The sequence below is a fragment of the Thunnus albacares genome, chromosome 3 (assembly GCF_914725855.1).
Source record: "Thunnus albacares chromosome 3, fThuAlb1.1, whole genome shotgun sequence".
Lineage (NCBI taxonomy): Eukaryota > Metazoa > Chordata > Actinopteri > Scombriformes > Scombridae > Thunnus > Thunnus albacares.
The window spans coordinates 2,513,509-2,533,995 of NC_058108.1; the positions used below are offsets into that span (position 1 = coordinate 2,513,509).

General features: G+C 42.2%; 1 protein-coding gene across 3 annotated transcripts in view; it reads right to left on the bottom strand.

Annotated features, from left to right (window-relative positions):
- The window catches only part of ntn1a (netrin 1a), a 63,525-nt gene that overhangs the window by 18,466 nt on the left and 24,572 nt on the right, over positions 1-20,487 (bottom strand). For 2 of the 3 annotated variants that reach the window (XM_044345764.1, XM_044345763.1), the window contains exons 3-4: positions 8,931-9,119; positions 152-301 (exon numbers count right to left, since the gene is read on the bottom strand). In XM_044345764.1, coding sequence (XP_044201699.1) covers positions 152-301; positions 8,931-9,119 — 339 coding nt within the window. The remainder of the gene's footprint in view (positions 1-151; positions 302-8,930; positions 9,120-20,487) is intronic. The other variant, XM_044345766.1, reaches the window with a different exon arrangement.

Below are 20,487 nucleotides of genomic sequence, written 5' to 3' on the forward strand. Positions count from 1 at the left end.
GTGTATGTGTGTGGTTTTGATGCACTTGTGTGTATCATCATAAATTGCAGTTTCTGGTGTGCCCCTCCCTTTCAAAGGTGTGCAGTAGACCCGAGGCCAGGACATATTGTCCTGCGGTGAGGCAGATGTGGTAAAGACCGGTTCCACGTACTTATGCAGGGGGCAATGGGCGAGCGGCTCTGCTGGTAGCCTTTAGCACACCGGTTGCACGTGATACCGGTCACGCCGTCTTTACAGGGACATTGTCCTGTGGTTTGGTTACAGGTTTTGCCAGCAGCACCCACGGGATGGCAATCACATGCTGTGAGGAAACAGGAAGAAAGAGAAGTACAGTGAGTGGTCACACACACACACACACACACACACATGTGAAGAGATACAAACATATACTATCTATAGAGAGTGCAGGTGGGTACACAGCAGCCATGGTGGCAACAATAACAGAGCGGTGAGAGACAGGTGGAGCGTGCACACAGAGACAGAACAACACGACACCACAGCTGGCGTGGCGTCATGACTGACAGAGCGACACATCCTCTAAGTTTACAGACATATCTTTACATTTTGGCGCCATTTGCTAATTAGCTAATTAGAAGCTGTCAAGACAGAGTATCTGCATCATCGTGAATCACAAATATGTCTGCGTGCGTTTGTGGCTGTTTGGCCTTGGTGCGCATATGAGTGTTGGAACGCACTGTGGGACCGCAGCTGTGTGTGTGAGGTAAAGAGAAAGGGTTGCGCATGTTTACCAAATGATAAAATAATGAAGGATAATCCTAATTGCCTGTTTCTGATTAATGCCGGCCTTTGAATGTAAGCCCAAAAACGTCTGTCACACTTCCTCCCAAACTGGGGGGTCTATCGAACACACATGCTCCAGGAATGTAATCATTTTCCAATTGTTCGCCCCAATCCAAGCCTTTCATTTATTTCACAGCCAAACCCCTGTCAGATTTGAAGTTGGTGTTGAATAATAGTTGTCTGAGAGTTTGTTCCTTTTCATCTACTTTTGGATATAAATAGTAGTGACTCTGGCAAGGAGAGGTGGTCGAATTAATAGTCTTCCACACGGATTCTGCCAGTCTAATCCAGACCAGAACAGACAGACTAATCTATCACCATTTCCACTTTTTTACATGAATAACCTACAAAGCCAAAAACACTGTTTGTCACCAAACTATCACCACTATATCCCTCACACTGTAAGTGTCATATTTTCTGTTTATTTCCAATGGAAAACCAGTGATGCTGACTTTCAGCCTCAGGGTTGGGCTGGTTTTGCTCATATGCTGCCCCTCCTTTAAGATGTTTTTCTGCGTTGTGTCACTTGTCACTCAGAGAGCCTTCAAAGGCGTAGCTGAATTATGTACTTTGAGGTTTGTGAGGGTATTTAGTGGTTTGGCCTGTTTAGTTTTTAACCACACAGACTGTTCAGCTCACAGGACTGAATTACAGCTTCAAAACAATCTGCTCGTTTTCAGCCAATTGTAGAGAAATTAGACTTCAAACTACAGATGTCAAAACACATTTTAATTAATAGTGAAGCTCACGCATACAATCAAAACCACTGGTTTGTACTGTATATTAATATAAAGGATTAAATTGTGGAATCTGATGGTGAGAACAGATTTTATTTGATTGTTTCTGTGTGAATTTATTTTAGCTAATAAAAGATGAAGTGTCAGTTTTAATGTAATGTGTTTTTTATCTTAACTTCGACCTCCAGCGTTGATGTGAGTTGTTATTTTGCCATCCTCTGGGGAAAAAACTGCTTAAAAGTGGTAAATGTAATACAGTATCTGTTCTCTTTATGATTGACCTCTGACCTTTAGAAACAACACAGTTATTGTTTTGTAAGATATTTTGACAAGTGAGGTTCTACAAGACAACTCCATCCTCTGTAAGAAGTCCATCATTTTTTTAGGAGGCTCTGAATTCCAGCTGGCCACCTCTTCTCTCTATCTCAAACTCGTTCTCTCGCTTTTATCTCTATTGCCTGTTTCCTGTGATTCAGCTTCTGTTGCCGCTCTTATCTCTCTTCGCTGTGTGAGCACTTGTGCTGTTTGCCCCTTCTTATCAGACCCACAGAGCCTCCTTAAAAGTGTGTGTACCTATTAGTACCTTTATCAGACCAATCTGTCACTGCTTTCATTGCTTAGTTATGTCTATCTCAGTGGGAGGAACAACACACACACACACACACACACACACACACACACACATGGCCTCAGAAAGCCTTATAAACAGTGTGGAGGCCTGTCTAGCACGTCTTCAGGCCTGTAAATTTAGGAGTATGTCAGTGGTGTTCGAGGTAAAGGAGGGCAAAGTGCGTCTCTCCTCGGAGCTTCAGAGAGCTCAGGTTATATTTCCCGGTAACCGCGGCTCAGAGCCTCGAGTCTGCCAGTAAATCAAGGTGCACAGCACATGGTCTACAGGTGGGAAACACTCAGCCGATCCCCCTAACCCCCCCCCCCCCCCCCCCCACATTCGGTCCTCCTCATTGACTCGCTGTCCGGTCGGTTGACTCTCTGGCTGGATGACCCACCTATTGACTAAAGGGCTGCCTTACTTTGTTTTGTGTGTGAGTCCACTTAACGGTAAAGTGGCTGCTTCGTGGCTACTCCAGATGGCTCGGGGAGATATGGGGACAACAGTGTGAACTGGCTGTTTCCTGACTCGCACTTTCAGAAAGAAAAACTTCACTGAAACGGGTTTTATGATTAGAAGTGTAGGGGTGTGTATATTTGAGCGCCTGCGATCCTTACTTAACAACATAGATCTGCGTCTGCGGGATTAGTCCTGTATAACTGTCACATTGCTTGATGAAGACAGAATTCATAACACTAAGGGAAGCTCTTGGCGCCGGGAGTTGCATATAAAAGAATGAAAAATGTTCTTGGTTAACGGGGAGAGGCTTTTTCAAAGGCGGGCGGTCGGGACCGAGTCTGAGATTGCACAATGTGAGAATTTTGAACTCTGCCAATCGTTTACCATAAAGCTGGTGTTTGAAGTCTGAACTCCGCTCCCCTGATTTGGTTTTGAGCGTTCAGAGCCAATAAGAATAATTTGTTGGCCCTGGAGTAAAGCCAAGCTACCCAAGCCTGCGTTCTATTATAATTAGGTTTCTGCTCCTCCACAAGTATCTTTGGAGAGCAGAGGGAGATGGTGTTATAGGGTTGTTGTACTACACATAAACAGCTTTCTAAATGATGTGTTTATCTAATAGAGGGCGTGCCTCGCTTGTTGTGTTGTTTAGTGTTTTATTGATCAGAATAATAGGCCGCAATGGCTCGAAACAGTCATGCTTTTGGCCGCAGAGAGCGCCTTAAAAGTGGAGCACGAGCTTATTTTATGAATGATGTTTGATGCACAAACGCTGCACATGTGTGTGTGTGTGTCGTTCTAATTGGAAACACGCAGATATCAGCGCACCCTCTGGAAATCCAAAACTAAAAGTGAAGTCATGAAAAACAATATTTTTCAAATCCCAAGCAGAAAACATTCTATATGCGGTCAATAAAAATAAAAAAAAAATAAAAAAAAACCCTACTGTGTCAATGGAAGACATATGCTGAGGAGCAGGGGGAGGAGGTTTTTTAACATGTTATTCTGATTGAAACAGACCGTCCCTCAATCAAAGCCTAATTTTCCTCTGTATGCAAAATATGTTCCTCATCATCCCACTGACCGATGTAATTATACGATGGTGGATGTTCGGATTCGAATGTGAGGGCCTGAATTCAATCCATCAGTCACAGAACCGACGCCAACCTGCTCAAGCTTGATTTTATTAAGTTTAGATGGTCCTCTGAGGAGGAGTAATCAGGAGCAGGGCTCATTATTTGGCATAGACCTCTTGCGCAGTTATCATTGTCCTTCGATATATAGACTCCACATCAAGAGGGATTCTTAAAGAAATCACTAAAATAAAGTTAAGAAGGGCTTCTCGAGTCAGCTGATGAAACTCTACATAGAGTTATCACCATAGAGTGACGTTTGCTATCTCAGATATACGTCAGACGTGTTGAAAGACCACCCACAGTGCTGCATCTCTCCATCACTTATATAAGTTCATCTGTCAAATACGCTTCAAACAGTCAAAGATACAAACAAGAGCTGCTTGAAACATATTCTCTTGTTTACACTCGTACTCAATGAGGGGTGAAGTTATAAATTTCGGCGTGTAAATGTAGCCACCGGGCACAGCTCACTCTGCAGCGGAGGATAAGCCGCTGCTCCCTTTCGCTCGTAATGGCCTTCTATGGAAATGAGTCGCTATCGGGGAGGATTGTATTACGCATATAAAAGCAAACTCTTGTGCTCCTCGACCTGCCCCGCGCTCCTACAGCGCTCATTCTCCTCCAAAAACCACACAGCCAAAAGGCTTTCTTTCAGTTCAATAAATAACCAAACCTCTTAATTGCTGTCACTTCGACGCAGCGCTCACGCTGCTTGAGGAGCGGACAGAAATTAGTTCTGCGGTTTGAGTTTCATTGAATTATGTTGAGTTATGATGTGGTAAACCTGAGAGAATTTGGCAGGGGCGAGACTTGTGACAGCACGTAAAGGTGTTTGACATAAGGAAAAAGCTGTGTGTGGTAACTCTAAGTTCATTAACAGAGAAAGACACAGAGAGAGAGAGAGAGAGAGAGAGAGAGAGAGCATGCAGTGTGGTGACACACATCTTTAAAGTCTTCATCTGTAACTTTCCAAATATAGTTTGCAAAAATATTTGAACTGGCAAAAGAAACAGTTCATGCTTTGTATCATTTGTCAGCTTGGGGTAATTACCGTAGATCCTTTATTGTAAGCCCGTTTTGATGTAACTGAATACCTCAGTAGAAGTTGGACAGTGTTTGCTTATAATTACACAGGGCTGGAGAGGTGGGAGGTGCAAAAAAACTCTGGCGAATTTCATGGATTAAATTGAACAAAACCGTTTGGGTAAGCTGACAATGTTATAAATGATGATGAAATGTGTTTATACTGTAGTTCGGTGAGAGGCAGTAGTGAACATGTAGGAGTCTCTGGTGTGGGTGAGATGATTTAGTATTTACTAGTTTGAGAGTTCTGATGTAATGAGTATATAACATGACTGCACTCCTGCTACGAGCCTATGGGACTATCATTATCTTAGAATGATAATATTATCATAGATCATATCAGTTAAGTGTTGTGGGATTCCAATCAGGGTGTAATGGAGCTAACGTAACGCAGTGATGCTGCACATGTGTGTTGTGATGTTGAGTATTAATAATGATCATAATAATAATAAGAGCAGCCACAAAATATCTATTTTCATTATTTGTCTTTATCTGTTTTATTTTCATCTGTTTTGACTCATCATTTGGTCTATAAAATATCAGAAAATACTAAAAAAAATGGCCACTGCTTGTTTTGTACAACCAGAATCTAAAGCACAAAGATATTTAATTTACTATCAAATATAACATGACAAAGCAGCAAATGATCACATTTGAGAGGCTGGAAAGAAAGATTAATGATTAATCAATTATTATAACTGTTGCTGCTTAAAGGCACATTATGCAGGATTTTCTCTCAATCATTATTTATGACTCCATTGAAGTGAGTGGCGGTGTATGTATCTACAGAGACCTCAGGCCTTCTGCCTGTATTTTCTTATTATTTTTCTGTGTTCAGGACATTTCTGGGCTGCGACCGCTGGGCGGTGGATGTGTAGCCCCCGGCCAATAACAGCGCGCAGGGTGTGAGTGTATAAAAATGTAGCGTAGGAGCCAGATCATGAGCACACATCCGAGAGGAAGCTACGAAAATGGCGGACACAGTGCCGATGTTGTTGCACTTACTTGTAGCAAGCAGTTCTAGTCGGCTTGAGTAAAGTCTGTCTCATTCTGACCGCTGTGTACTCTATGCCCTTCAGCAGACTGCTGTCCGCTGTGTGTGTGAGTGTGTGTGTGTGTGTGTGTGTGTGTGTGTGTGTGAGCACAGAGAGCCTGCCACAGAGAGGAGAGAGATGTTGAACCAGGGAGGAGGGGCCATTTTTTGAATGTTCCATTTACAAACCATAACTGACAAATCCTGCATAGTATGCCTTTAACTAATTCATGACTTTAATTGTCAAATGTTAATTGTTTCATCTCTTATAATAATGACAGTGTGATTGAGGTTCATTAGCATTTTGAGTGTTGGGAAACCAAAAAAACCCTGTGACTCTTAACAAAGTCTGATTCTGTTAATTCTTGATGTGACTGAAACATAAACAGCAGATGGCCAAAATGATTGAACGTTGCGTGTACACATCACAGCAGCAAGATTCCCTCAGCGGGAGCGAGAGCACTGAGCAGAGTCAGAAAAGATGAGGAAAGCGGCCCTGCACAGAAACAGAATCCATGCATAGACGACAGATGATGAAGAAGAAGAAGGAGGAGAGGCAGAGTTCCTGTCAGGCTCCAAATCAGTAGCACTTGTTATCAAAAAGGAGCTAAAATACAGAACCAGCCCCACATATCCAGATGCACATACACAATCAGTTTACCCCAGATGTCAGGTCTGAAGCAGACGTATTTTTCACAGCTTGTGACTCGCTATTTTGACTTTGACTTCATGACTCATTTATCCAAAGTTTCCTAACATCAAATTAGTCATCACTGTCGTATGAGAGCAGATTTCCACATCACTGAGAGCTGATTTTTCCTTACTGCAGGCGGACTGTGTGTTTTCGTCATGGTAAAAACATTTTATAGTAACACAAAATGTTTTAATTTTGTTCATCTGCTTCAGAATGCGAACCCAAAACCAACCATTAATTGATTTGTTCTCTCTGTGTTTTTGGTGACCCAAATGTTGTCTGCTTGCTTCCAAGGTCTTTCTTTTTTAGCGGCTAGCACACTGAGAAACTCACCAGTGTGAGCAATAAAAAAAAAAAGTAATGAAAACAGTCTGTAATTATCTGAAATATGTTGGAGTAATCATTTGTTTCCTGATTAAAAACGCAAAGGTCTCCATCATCTAAAATGATGAGAAAATTATGGTATAAATAATACAGTTAATTACCAACTCAAATATGATTTAATTATTTACCAGACATGACCATAAAAATCAAATAAATTCTAGCACATATTTTCCTAATTAGAAAAAGCTATCATTCCTTTATGCTCTACATTAGGGCAGCTTTTATGTAAGTAGACTAGAGAATGTAACAAAAGCTTAAAGCTGTGCTGAAATGACCGTCTAACTTTTTCCATTATGAGAAATTAGCCCTCATGAAAGTGAGTTATGGGATGCTGAAAGAATCAAGTCTTTGACACATGAGAAGGGATGTAAAAACAACAACAACAAAAAAAAGAGGTTAAATCTCCACAATTAGCTCTCCTGGTAGACACAGCAGAGGATAGGGGTTAATGATACACAACGTCCCGTCGTGATGAATGTGTGTTTGCATTCCTGGACGACAGGAGAATGGGCCCAAAGCCACGGAAGGTGTTAATGTCAGTTTAGGAATATCGCTCATGAGTGGCTGCAGGGGTGAATAAATGTTTTTGTCAGAAAAGCTTTGTTATGAATTTGTGTTTCATGCAAAGGATGAAATGTGCTTGATATGGTTGCTGGATGTCAGCAATGTGATGAAGCTAAATGCAGCCTCTGTGACGTCTTTTTTTTTTTTTTGCATTAGTTTGACAGTGTTTTCATTGCAGCAGCACTGAGCATGTCACCTTGGTGAAGGCACTTTCTGTATGTAAAAAGGTGCAAAAATAATAATATAAATCAGTCATGAATGTAGCTGAATAAAAAACCAAATTACCAACCGTCAGTGTTTGTCTTGTCTGAACTAACATGAGATTCTTTTTGCAGATGTTTTACTCCTCAGACATACCTCCTGTCAAACTGACTGATTGGTCAGTTTATTTATTTACTTCCTGGTGAATGATGTGGGAAAACGCAGGCTTAAACTGTCAGCAGGCAGCCAATATTTCCTCACAGACTTTTCTTTGGATGTGTGCGCTCTGCAACCTTCAAATGTGTTATTTCTGTGTGTTCAAGCTGTTTCTATACGAAGCATCTCTGAGGTGTCTCTGGGCTTGTTTGCACAGGGATTCTGCTCCTGTTATCTTTCCCTGCAGCTATAGGAGAGGTGAGAAAACATACCCTCTCTCTTTTCAATCACCCCTTCTTCTTCCTCCTCCTCCTCCTCCTCCTCTCTGTCTTTGACCCTTATTAGCTACGGTGAGGGTTGATGGCAGGCGATTCATCCCAACACTGAGCAAGTGAGCACACCTGCATGAGGGTGTGTTCCTCTTGTCCTCCTCCTCTCTTCCTCTTCGTCTTACTCCCCCCCACCCCTCCCTCCCTCACCCTCCCCTCCTTCCCTCCCATCTTTCACTCTCTTGCCGCCGTTTTGCTTTGTCTTCTTTTCTTCTCTCTCCGTCCTACAGCCGTTTCCACCGATCTTCCTGAGCTGCCATTCGTCTCTGACTTGCACCAGGGGATCACTTCACACCTCGGGTCTGTTTTGTTTTGCTTGTCCTGTCATCCCCCCCCGACCCCCCCTCGCAAATGAAGCTGAATAACTCAGTGTCGATGAGGGAACTCCCACCCCCCCCAACCCGCCCATACCACGACGACAACCTCCTCAATCCCAACAGACCCCCAACTCATCTCCGCTGACAGAGGGAGATGAGGGCGAGACAGGCTCAGGAATGTAAAGACTGCAGGCTTCCCCCCACTTCCTGTAATTCATCTAAAACTCTTCTATATCAGACCTCAATAATCTGACTGGTGCCTGGTATCGAGTATTGCTCCCACATTCGATAACGTGGACTCAAAATAATTTAAACTGAAGCTTCATACAACAAATGAATCTTTTTATTTACTTCTGTTAAAAGCTCATAGAAATGGAGGGGAGTGTGCCGAGGTGAAAATAAAGGAGAAAAAAAAAAAGTGCACTGTACCCTTGCAGGCTTTCCTGTGTGAGATGGGTTTGGACAGGTCTCGGTAGTAGCCCTCTTTGCAGTAGTGACAGTGGCGACCGGCCGTGTTGTGGCGACAGTTGAGGCAGACTCCTCCGCTCTTCCTCCCCGACAGCTTGTACAGCTCCATGTTGAAACGACACCTTCGAGCGTGAAGGTTGCAGTTACAGGCTGCGGATGAAAGAACAGGTAAAAGATGAAGAAAACATTCAAGCGAGCAAAATCACTTTGTAAGAGGCTACAGCAGCATTTGTTTCAGCGAGAAAATGTACTTCACTTAAGTATTTTCTATGGTCATAGTTTAATATTGTTGTTCTGACTTATGTCAAGAGAGTTTGAACTGAGGTCAAGCAATGCATCCTGTTTCTTTCTTTTGGTACCTCTCTCTAGTTCTCTTTTTCTATGTCTTACTCAAATACTTCTCCACTCCTCATTCTCTTTTTTTTTCCCCCTCTAGCTCTTTTCCTCAAGGTCCTCTCCCTCTCTCCGGAGTCCATACTGTACTAAACATAAAGTGAAGGCCTGGTATTACCATTCCTCCATTCCCTGCAAATCCCTGCCGCTTGTTTACTGATGAGTAGTACAGTTGCCAGCGCTGAGTTTAATTAGCCGGCTGATGTTTATTCATGACTCTCTGGCAGCCTGAGTGAGGCAGACATGCCCAACTTCATTAAGGCCGGCCGTCCGAGACACCGGTCCTCCACCACCGCAGACACATTCATGCATTATTAACAGCAGCACTTCTGATACAGTTTGTGGCTGCACTATGTGAGGGTGCATACTGTACTGAGTGTGATGTGTGTGTGTGTGTGTGCGCGAAGGGAAATGAGAGGTTATCTGGGTCCAATCGGGGTCCCCCAGTTGGCTCGTTTGTTTTTCTGCACCACCTCGTCACACGGCGCTCCCTCTTTTCATCATCTGCCCATCATAATGGAGGAAGGGAGCTTTCACTTTCCTCAGTACAACCTGGAGGGAGTGCTCATCATTGGTGTGTGTGTGTATGTGTGACTTTCTACTTGTTCTCTGTGTGTGAGTGTGTGTGTGTGCTTTAGGAAGCCTGAGACTCCTTCTTTCCACTCCAAGGACCTAATTACAATATCTTTTCTAAAACATACACACACCACACATACAAACACACACACACACACACACACACACACACTAGCAGCTCTGTGCCTTATCAGTAGTGACTTGGTTTTCTTATCTTTCAGTCTTTCCTGCAGGACAGCAGGGGTTTAATTAGTGATATGTCTATCTGCTTCTTCTCCTCGCCTGCTTCAGCCACAGGATGTAATGACTCTGATTCGCCCGTGAGCAAAAAAGCTCTTTTTTAAAACTCTATGAGACCACAAGCTGACAGTATTTAAAGCAACTACAAGGAGTTTTTAACTGGTTATAAAACAGCTTAAATTTAAGACTGATGACCTACATAAGCAAACAAGACCATCAGTGAGAAGATCTATAAGTTATTCTAAACACTTGCCACCGGGTCGGATTCCCGGTTTACGGCATGCAGACCGGAAGAGCCTGTGTTTACATTTTCCCAGGCAAAGTTTTGCAGCGAGTAGAACGTTAGCCACTTAAAAGGAAGCAGGAGGAGATTTTTCTTTAGAGAATTTTATTTTTGTGGTTATGACTGATACCAGGGGCAGGATCAGCAAAGACAAAAAGACAAGAATTGACTGAAGAACGTGTAAAGTTATTGTCATTCCAAAGCCGTCAAGCCGATGGAGAATAACTTTTAACAACAAGGAAATACAGCACAGCATTTCGTCATTAGTCCTTTCTGACTTCGTCTTTCAACATGTGTGATGGCATCAATATGTTTTCATTGTTGTCCTGAGCTACATTTACACCTGTACATGACTACATGTTAGCGTTTCAGACAGCGCAACAGCTTCTTTGCTTTCTGACTCTGCTGGAAAACCCCTCGGTCCACTTATCATCCTTTAACGTGCATCCGGAAAGGCACGTCAAAACTTTCCATCATTCATAGATATGGTTTGACTAAAATAACATGAGTTTTAGCCGCAGAGATCCTATGATAACACAATGGATTAAATTAGGCTCTGAAATGATCTGTTTCATTGTGTTGAAAGGCTGTCAATCCAGTCTTTGAATGCCAACGGGGGAAGGTTCTCCCTCTCTCTCTGTGATTCCAGCTCTGAGCCACAGCCGGTGAAAGCTATATCTCTGAGCCCGCCTGCAGGTAACAGGGATCACTGTGTAGAGGAGTAAATCTAGTGGAGGATCAGTGCACAACCTCAGACCTGCAGACACGTCTCCGTTACACTACAGAGATAGTTTCACACCCTCTCTAAATAAAGACAGGGGAATTACCCGGACAACACATCCCCCAGTGAAAATAATGCTGCTGTCCTGGAAGGCATGTTGGTTATTGTAAAGACAGTATACAAGCTGGATGTGAAGGTGTGGGGCCTGAAGACCACATTGTGTTTAAAGGTATCATGCTTCAAAAGATATTATCTCAGATAATGGGGACGAGTGAGAAACACTTTATCTAAACTCACTGACACTGGGCATGATGTAAGCTTGTTCACACAATACCCCTTACACCAAAAAAAATCTTAGGAAACTGTGATTGTTGGCACAAATCCAAGTGTTTCATGAGCGCAGACTGTTTAAAAAATTACATCATCACAGCCTTGTCCAAATTTAAAATTTAATTAAAAACAATTGAAGATTTGTAAGTGGATATGCGATTTGTCTGGCGTGAACTTATCAGGTTTCCTGCGGCGTTATAAAACAACTGCTCGTCATTCAAACATCTCAGTATTATCCGTTCACCGAGTTCCCCTTCCTTTCTCTATCAAGCAAATAATCAGCTTGTTTTATTAGATAACATTATGCTGTCAGTTCTCAACACTTCCTGTCAGCGAGGTTTCTTTTTTTACTGCAGATTATTTGTTTTCATGTATTAAATATTAGTATCAGATTCAGAAAAGTGGTGTGTGGCCACAAAAAAAGATTCATTCAGTGATGACCAGAAAGCAAACTATATCAATAAATGTTTATATAATATAGAATATTGTAACATATTATTTTCATGATCACTCAGACATCAGTCACTCTCACATAAAGTGAGTTTAATTGTTGAGTTGCATGTAGGTTGACAAAGCTTGGTAAATGGAATTTCACAGTAAGAACAGCTAAAGAAAAACGGCTTTGCTCCCAACTACTAGAACAATAAATTGTTTTTGATTCATCAAATTTGAATGTATGTTTCTAATTTGCAGTTCTTGCCCTCCATCTGTACTGTGGAAACATCTTTGACAAGCCAGGAGGAAACGCACTCACTCCTGGCATGAAATGTCATGCCACGTGAAAAGTGGGTCGAAAGACTGATTCAGTACGCGTCTTAATCAAAACGACCCGGCTTATCAACAGCGGCTGCACGTTTAAACAGCACCATATCGTCCCTGTCACTGTAAAGCTTGATGCAGAGATTTTATTACAACTCCTGCATCCTCTACTAAAGCAGCTGCAGCTTATTATCTCTTAAAGGTAGAGCAAAATGAAACTGGACTACAGTGACATAAAGCAGTCTCTCTCACAAGCAACTGGTGAGATCATTCCCTTCTTTAGCCTAAAAACTGAGATAAAAAAAATAGTTAAAACAAGTCTATCAAATGTAAAATTACTGAGAAACAAATCTGGCTCTTTTTTTATGCCATTAAACAAAAAAAATCCACATAGCTACAGGAAATGGAGGTGGAGGTTTCCTCTGTGTCAATTTCCAAAAAGAAAAGGAAACGCTGCTCTCTGAGGACCGCTCTGATGACAGTACCAAACGAGGGCAAAGACGACCATTTCTGTGCACACATACACACACACACACACACACAGAAACACACACACACACACACACACACACACACAAACACACACCTGCTCTTTACAGCCAGCAGGATTCAGGGTGTCTGGCCTTTAGTGGAAACACAAAAGCTGAGCTGCAGTTTATTTCAGTCCAGCAATCTGCTCACACACCTTCACAAAAAGACAAAGCTACCAGGTACATTCTTGCTCCTAGCTTCCTGCTTCCTGCTATTCTACATTTTATGTTTGTGTTTATGTTAAAATGTCACAGAAAACGACAAAGAAGAGGAAACATGTTTATTAAAACGCAGCAGCTCTAATACTGCATTATAGTGCATCTGAGTGCCTTTATTAAATTATAACATGCTCGATTTTCATTTTAATATTTAATGTTAAGGAAGACAAAACGTTCCTTATATGAAACTCTGACATGTTTGGCCTGTTTTCAATCAAGTGAACTGCTTCAGGCTGGATTAGTGAGTCAGTGGCCGGCTGTAATCGCCCCCAGGTGAGCTGTAAAATCAAGTGTGAACTGATACCTCTAAAACAAGTGTAATTGAATTAGCTGGATAAAGCTAAGCTTACCCCAAAGCTTTTCAACACCTCCTGTAATGTGGACCACAACTGTCTGAAATGACAACAAGCTGCATTTCAATCTTGCAGCTGTTAGAAGATTTTAGCCTCTGACTGCAGAATTTAACGGGAAACTGATTTGTTTATCGGGTGTTGCTGTTTCCCGCACTTCCTAGGAAACACGGTGCCTCAGTGTGTTTTGGAAAAAGTCGGCTAATTAGTTTCTTTGAGTGGTTCCCAGCTTCTATCAACTGACCTCAGTCTCGTATAGCAGCACAGAGGCAGCCTTCCCTCCGCTAATTAGAGGGAAAATTCAAGCCACAGAGCTGGAGGTTGAGGTTAAGCTCATCGTGCGTACGATAAGCCTGGTAATTGAGCAATGTCGGTCACAGTCTCAATTTATTCTTAAGAGACACTCAACCAACTGATCTCTGCCACTTTCACTCCAAATCCACATGCTGGATTTGCTGGAGCTGCTGAATCTTCACTCTGCCTGATTATAAAGACACGAAGAGGGAAAAGAAACCTTTATAAACCATCTAACCGCTACCCACTGACACGTTACTGTGTCTTCACAGTCATCAACAGTTTCATCAAACAGAAACTTCTCGTCTATCCGTGAGGTCTGGGAAAGTCACTGTTTCTGACAGAGACTCATATTTCTCTCAGGAGATGTCAACCTCCCTGCTGACATCACCTCCACCTCTCACCCAAACAAGACGGGGATACCAAAACCCAACACCGCCGCCTGCGAGCAGGGAGGCCGGCAGGAGCCCTACTACTCCGTCTCCCGCTCTTAAACAAACACAAAGGGGAGTCTACACATGAACAGTTTACTTTTAATCCTGTGGGCACCCCCAAAAGTTATCAGATTAACTTTAAAAAAAAAAAAAACCCTCAAGAGTGGATGAAAACATATTGAGTGTCCTCTGCCTTCACTCTGTTTGGGACAGGGAGGAAGTTTAAAGCAGTATATGTTCACTATTTCTGTAAATGTTTTTATGTGGAACAACCTAATACTCCCTCTATACGGCACGGAGCATTAAATGAGATCATGGCAGTCGGTAAAGCATCTCTCTCTTTCTTTCTCCCTCGTTGCAGTTGGATCCAGAGTACTCGGGTAAGCTGCCCTCTGGCCCGTTAACCTGCGGCAGCCTGCTTCCTGCTCTCTCTCTCTCTCTCTCTCTCTCTCTCTCTCTCTCTCTCTCCCTCTGGGGGTCGATGGAGAAACGCAACACACATGCTGGGAGTGTTCGGGAGGGTTTGCTGTTTGTTAGAGCCGAACTGAGAATCAGATGTGTGTCTAACAACAACCCCCCCCCACACACACACATAGAATCATTTCATTAGAGTTTGTCTGTTTGTCACCAATTAAAGGAATAATGCTGTCAAATCATTTACGGCCCATTTGCTGCTTTTAATGTCTTAATGTAATTTCCATAAAATGTTTTTTTTTTTTTTTTACATTTATTCATTTTTGTACATTTTCAAGGCAAGTTGATTTATAAAGCACCTTTCAACAACAAGACAATTAAAGTGAATTAGACATAAAAAGGCCTTAAGACAAGATATGTATTCATAAAAAAAAGTACAAACTCTACCTCTGGTAGCTAGAAATGAACTGCTGTCCTGGATATGTACGTTTAAGTAAAAAGACAAACATCTGATGAAAAAGTTTGTAAGATATCATATTTGTGAAGGATTATTTCTTGGCAGAAACTTGAATTTCTTCCTGTAGGCAGCAGGAAGAAGATAGAAAATCCAGCATCAGTAAAAAAAAAAAAAGATTAGAACAATGATGAGTCAGATTCTTGCTGACTAAAATGATATCGCTCAGATATTTCCGACTGTGCTGACTGTAAACAGGAAGCAGCAGGAAAGTTTGTAAAGATTGAGGACGATGTTTCAACGATTGGCAAGAAGTGACAAAAAAAAAACAACAACACTGGTTTTATCCTTTAATGTCTGGGATGTCTTCTTGTGTGTAGACATCACAAACAAATCATTTCTCAGCCGGATCAAATCACTGTTGATATTTTCTCAGGATGGAATGATATAAAAACTTTACCTTGGTGACAGGTTAGTGTTGTAGTGCCTCGTATTATAGAGTCAGACCACACAAACGAAGAGAATGTGACTCACCGACCGAAGAAATAATGGCCCGTCGCTGATAATGACTGTTTCTCCCAAAACAAATGAAGAATTTCACTTTTTTTAAAAAAATAATAACTGTTGAACCAAAACAGAGAGATGTGATGTTCCAGAAATATTTTATTCACTCTGTAACCAAGATGCATATTTTGTCTCTCTGTCACACATCAACTGATAAATCCGTTTCGTGACGACAATTAATTTAATTGCATCCTGTTTCCAGGATCCGTGTTCAAGTCTTTATTTAGCCTTCTATAAATCAGAACAATATTCCTTTTTATTTTGTGTTTGTTGATCCAGACGCTGGCATGATAATGGCAGGAATTTCCAAATCGAGCTCATTGAGTTGGGATTAAGACGACAGATGAAGTGCTCACCTGAGTGTTTTTTTTTTGCTTTGATGCCTTCTTAAGATACAATTATGGCTTTATATAAAGATCATTTAGCATCATCCGCTCAATTAAATAAACAAGATATTTTTCTTTTACTATGTGTTGCCCACAACTGCTGTACAAAAGGATAAACAAATATCTTTACACCCACTTATCTTCATACAGACAGGAAGTGTATGTTTTTTTTCTCCTTAAAGATGCAAACTGCTCCTCTTTCTAAAACGACGGCATGTTTTCACCACACATTTCTTATTCTGACTCACAGTAAAAAAAAAATAAATAAAAACAGATGCCCACATAATCTGAACAAAAAAAGACAAACAGGATTTAATAACACAAATAAAACTAGCAACATGCTGGAAAAACTAGCAACCATGACTGTAAATTTCCAGGTTTCCAAATGGCTTTGGCAAGATCTGCAAACATCTGAAATTAAGATAAATAAAAAACCAAACTCCACTGTGACGAAAAAAAAAAGCCAAAAAAGCTACCACTCTTTGTTAAGGCCATATGAACAGATACAAATTTGTTGAAATCCACTAACAAACAGGAAGGTGTCCATTCTTAAAGACCCTCAAAAGCAATAATTTCATTTTCATCCCCTAATTTTTGCTGCAACATCTTGCTGCGGGATGAGAGTTTCAGAGAAAAGAATGGGGAAGAAAATAAGTGCTGTGATTGTGGAGGATGTGTGAAGTGCGTGGTGGGTTTGGGGGTCAACACTTCTGGGCATGTGTATTGGGGAAGCACCCTGGGAATGCCATGAAACTCTGGGGTGAAGGAGCGAGGGGGCAGGCGAGTGGGAAGAGGAAAAAGCAGAGAGGAGGATGAGGCGCCCACTGCAGAGATTATATCAGGCTAATTTAATTCCTTTATTGCAGCCAATTAGCCGCAGCACTTTAGCCCCCTGTGAGCCCTCTAGCCCTCTTCACTTGGTCTCTCATGACCCCGGCTAAACTCTGGATCTCAGCTGCTCCCAAAGAAGGCCATGTTTCACAGCCGCTGTATTTTTTAATAAGCAGTTTGCCTCACAGACACTGCACCGAGGGTAAAAAAAAAAAAAAAAAAGAGAGACAGCGAGAAAGAGAAATATATTGAGATAAGGGAGAGGAAAAAGGGAAACGTGAGAATTTTTTTAAAAAAGCTGGGAAAATAAAAGATGAGGTTGACAGAGGGAGGGAAAGAGATCAGTCTGCTGCTTTTTAAATCCCAGGCCTGACAAGAAGAGACTCGGCTAATTGAGATCAATTCATACAGAATATTCATCAGTCCTGCCTGGTTATCAAAGGCAGATTAAATATGCGGCGAGGACTGATTTCCAGTGGACAGATTCCATTTGCCTTTACATGCTTGTCTGACCCTTTTTCATATCAGTCAAGCTGTTTATTTATTTCTCTTTTTTCTTTATTTCATAATTTAACACTCTCATGTTTTCTCATATTTTGGCAAATTATGCAATTCCCAGTGCAGGCAGAGCCTACAGAGCTCTGTCAGTGGGTGATAAAATGTAGTCTGATTATTCGACGGATGCAATTAAAGAGCTGTGAGAACCGCCGCGCTTCAGTGCAAGCAGGGATCCCTCATGAAGCTATTAGCAGTGGAGCGAAGGTTAATGTTAAGCAGTGGATTTACAGTAGACTGCAGTAAGTAAATACCAGCAGAACAGGGCAGGACATATCTATACAGCTCCTGATGCAAGTCACCTCTCAGCACGAATATACAGTATTTAAAGATTGAATGTACTGCATGTATAAAATATTAAGTACAGAAAAACACATTTTTGCTGCAATTACATTTAATAAACAGATCTGTAGCTGAGTGACTGCGTATGTTTGCTAACCCTGTTTGCTTTTTATCATTTTTCTTTTATTGTTCATTGTAGCTCTGTATGTTTCAATGTTTTTGCTGCTTTTGCACTCAAAATCATCATTTCTACTACTACTACTTTTCTGATTTTCCTATGTGGATGGCAGTTAGGAACTCTGCTGGACTAATTGAATAAGAGAATCTAATGACAATTGTCTTCATAAAACATCACACACAGTTACTGCAAAAGAGTGCGAGACTGCTTGTTTAGAAAGCTTTGCAGTATTGAAGCAGGACACTTATGCCATGTATTTACACTAGAGCAAATTTAATTATAAAGCCATTGTTTTTGTCTCTGTTTTGGCCTACTGTATCATACACATTAAACTGTCATTTTAAATCCACAAAATATAAATTTGAAAATGTTGGTGTTATGTTTCTATGTGAAGAAGGAAAATGTCGTGATCCATTTTCTAGACTCTAAACTTGCTTTCACAAAGATGCTGTCTCTACTAGTCTGTCTAGATTAAAGAAAAATGCCCCAAAGTAGTATTTTTCTGTTTTTGTGATTCAGTGAAGCTTGCAAAAATGTAGAAGCTACTACAAACATGGATGTGATCCGAAAGCGTTTGCCACATTAACAGCATTTCAGCTCTACATTACATTTGTCTGCACATGACCTTACAATGTGCAGCAGCCTCCAGCAGCAGGCCAGCCTGCTCCATGCAGGGCTTAATGGCCCATATATTCACTCTCTGTCTTCATGTGGGGGCTAATAAGGCCTTTCCTTTTTCAAGAGTCTAACTAGCCACACAGAGGCACAACAACAAAGAAAGGCCTAATGGCCTCCAATTTCCCGCATTAGTGCCCATTTAATGGCTGACCTGCCCTCTCGTTAGGCAGCGCAGCATGGGAGCACTTCTCAGCCTTGGTGTGTGCGTGCGGGCACACACACACACACACACACACACACAAAGTCCATCACTCCTCCACAGCCACATTGCCTCGGGCCCCTGCAACACTTCCACCCCACGCTGAGACCACATAATAGGCTAGTTTGTAAAAGGGCTGGCCTGTGATCAGTGGTGCATCCATTTGCTGAGTAATCAAGGGTCTTTTGTCTGAGTGGTGTGCACAGAGCAGTGTGTGTGTGAGAAGGTGTGTGTGCGTGTGTGTGTGAGGAGTGCACTTGCATGTGAGAGAGAGAGAGAGAGAGAGAGAGAGAGGGAGGGAGGGAGAGAGATTCTGTCTGCCCATCTGTCTTTATTTGTGCGCCCATCGCTCTGCAAGTGTGTGTCTCCATGTGAGTGTTTGCGTGAGTAATTCCGAGATAAAGTGGCACTGCCTGGAAAAGATCTCCTCCAATTCATGTCTATGGGAAAACACCAGCTGACATACAGTGCGGGAATAAAGGAAGCTCAGCGAGAGCGACGGAGGGGCTGACGAGCGTGCGTTGTCTGTATGTCAGCTATGCCATAAAAATGCCATGGGTGGAGGATGACATTGGCAGGTCCTATTCAGGGCTATAGCGGTGAAAGGCCCTTTAGGGTGAATAAAGATTCCTTAGGCCTGTCAGGTCCCCATAGCTCCCCGCTGAACAATACCCACTAAGAGCAGCTGTCTTAATAGCGTGAGGGACTGACAGCTTTAGGAGCGATGTGATGCTCAGAGCTGCATCCACGCAAGCTAAGACAATGCTTCACTGTGTGACAACATAATACAACCTAATAGGATAGTATATTTTTTGCCAGATAGTTTAGACAGTGAATGCATCCTGTACATTTCTATTACACATAAGTCTTTGAGGAACCTGAGCTGACAGCGTTGGCAGAGCTGTATCACCTCGATGCTCAGGAACCTGATGTGTGAACGGATGTTGTGGCGTTATAGCAAAGGATCCTTCCAGAGCATGATGCTGATTGGAACTAACTGGATTTACAGTTTCCGTAGCAGGAAGACCAAAAATCTCTGCTTTCACTTACGAGAGCGGTTGGGTGTTTATTGAAGTGCTGTGAGTGGGAATGGTGTAGAAATGTATTGTGTTTGACTGATGGAGCAATGTTTCCTTTTAAAAGTATTGGCGGATTACTGAAACAAGTGCCGGACATTTTTTTCTGCCATCAGTGTCTGATCTGATAATCACAGTGAGAACTATTTGAAGCTTCGCTCCTCCTCCTCCTCCTCCTCCCCCCCCTCAAGTATTAGCTGTAAATCAATTGTGCAATGGTTTGCAACCACAGCGCTGCTCCCTGCCATCAACCCCGCCATCAACCTGGCTGTCAAAGCCAAGTATAACAAGGTTTCTCCTCAGTCTTTGCTCTCTATTGTTTCACATCCAGCCATTACCTAACCCAGTCTCCTCAGCGTTTAACCGCACACATCCACAAACACCACACGGGCTTTCACTTAGAGAGGGCGTGCAACGGAAACACGCGAGACACATCTCCCGATTCTCCCTCCTAAACAAGGGCTCTCCCTGCTCATGTCAGACATCACCTCCAGTCTATTTACTCAGTGAGTTTGGTTTCTATGGGACTAGCAGATCCATAGTGTTGTGGGTTCACATAACTCCTGGCAGGTCCTCTTGTGTGTTGCTAGCCTGAGGCTGACAGGGATGGGCCACTGCTGTCAGTGCTAGACAATGAGACAGAGCTTACACTGGGCTCACTCATGCTCCTTCATAACCGTGATTCATGGTAATCCCACAGCCTCTGCAATTAAAGCAATCACTCTGCTCCAACAATGTTAACTAAAGATTTTAAACCAATCGTATTATAACA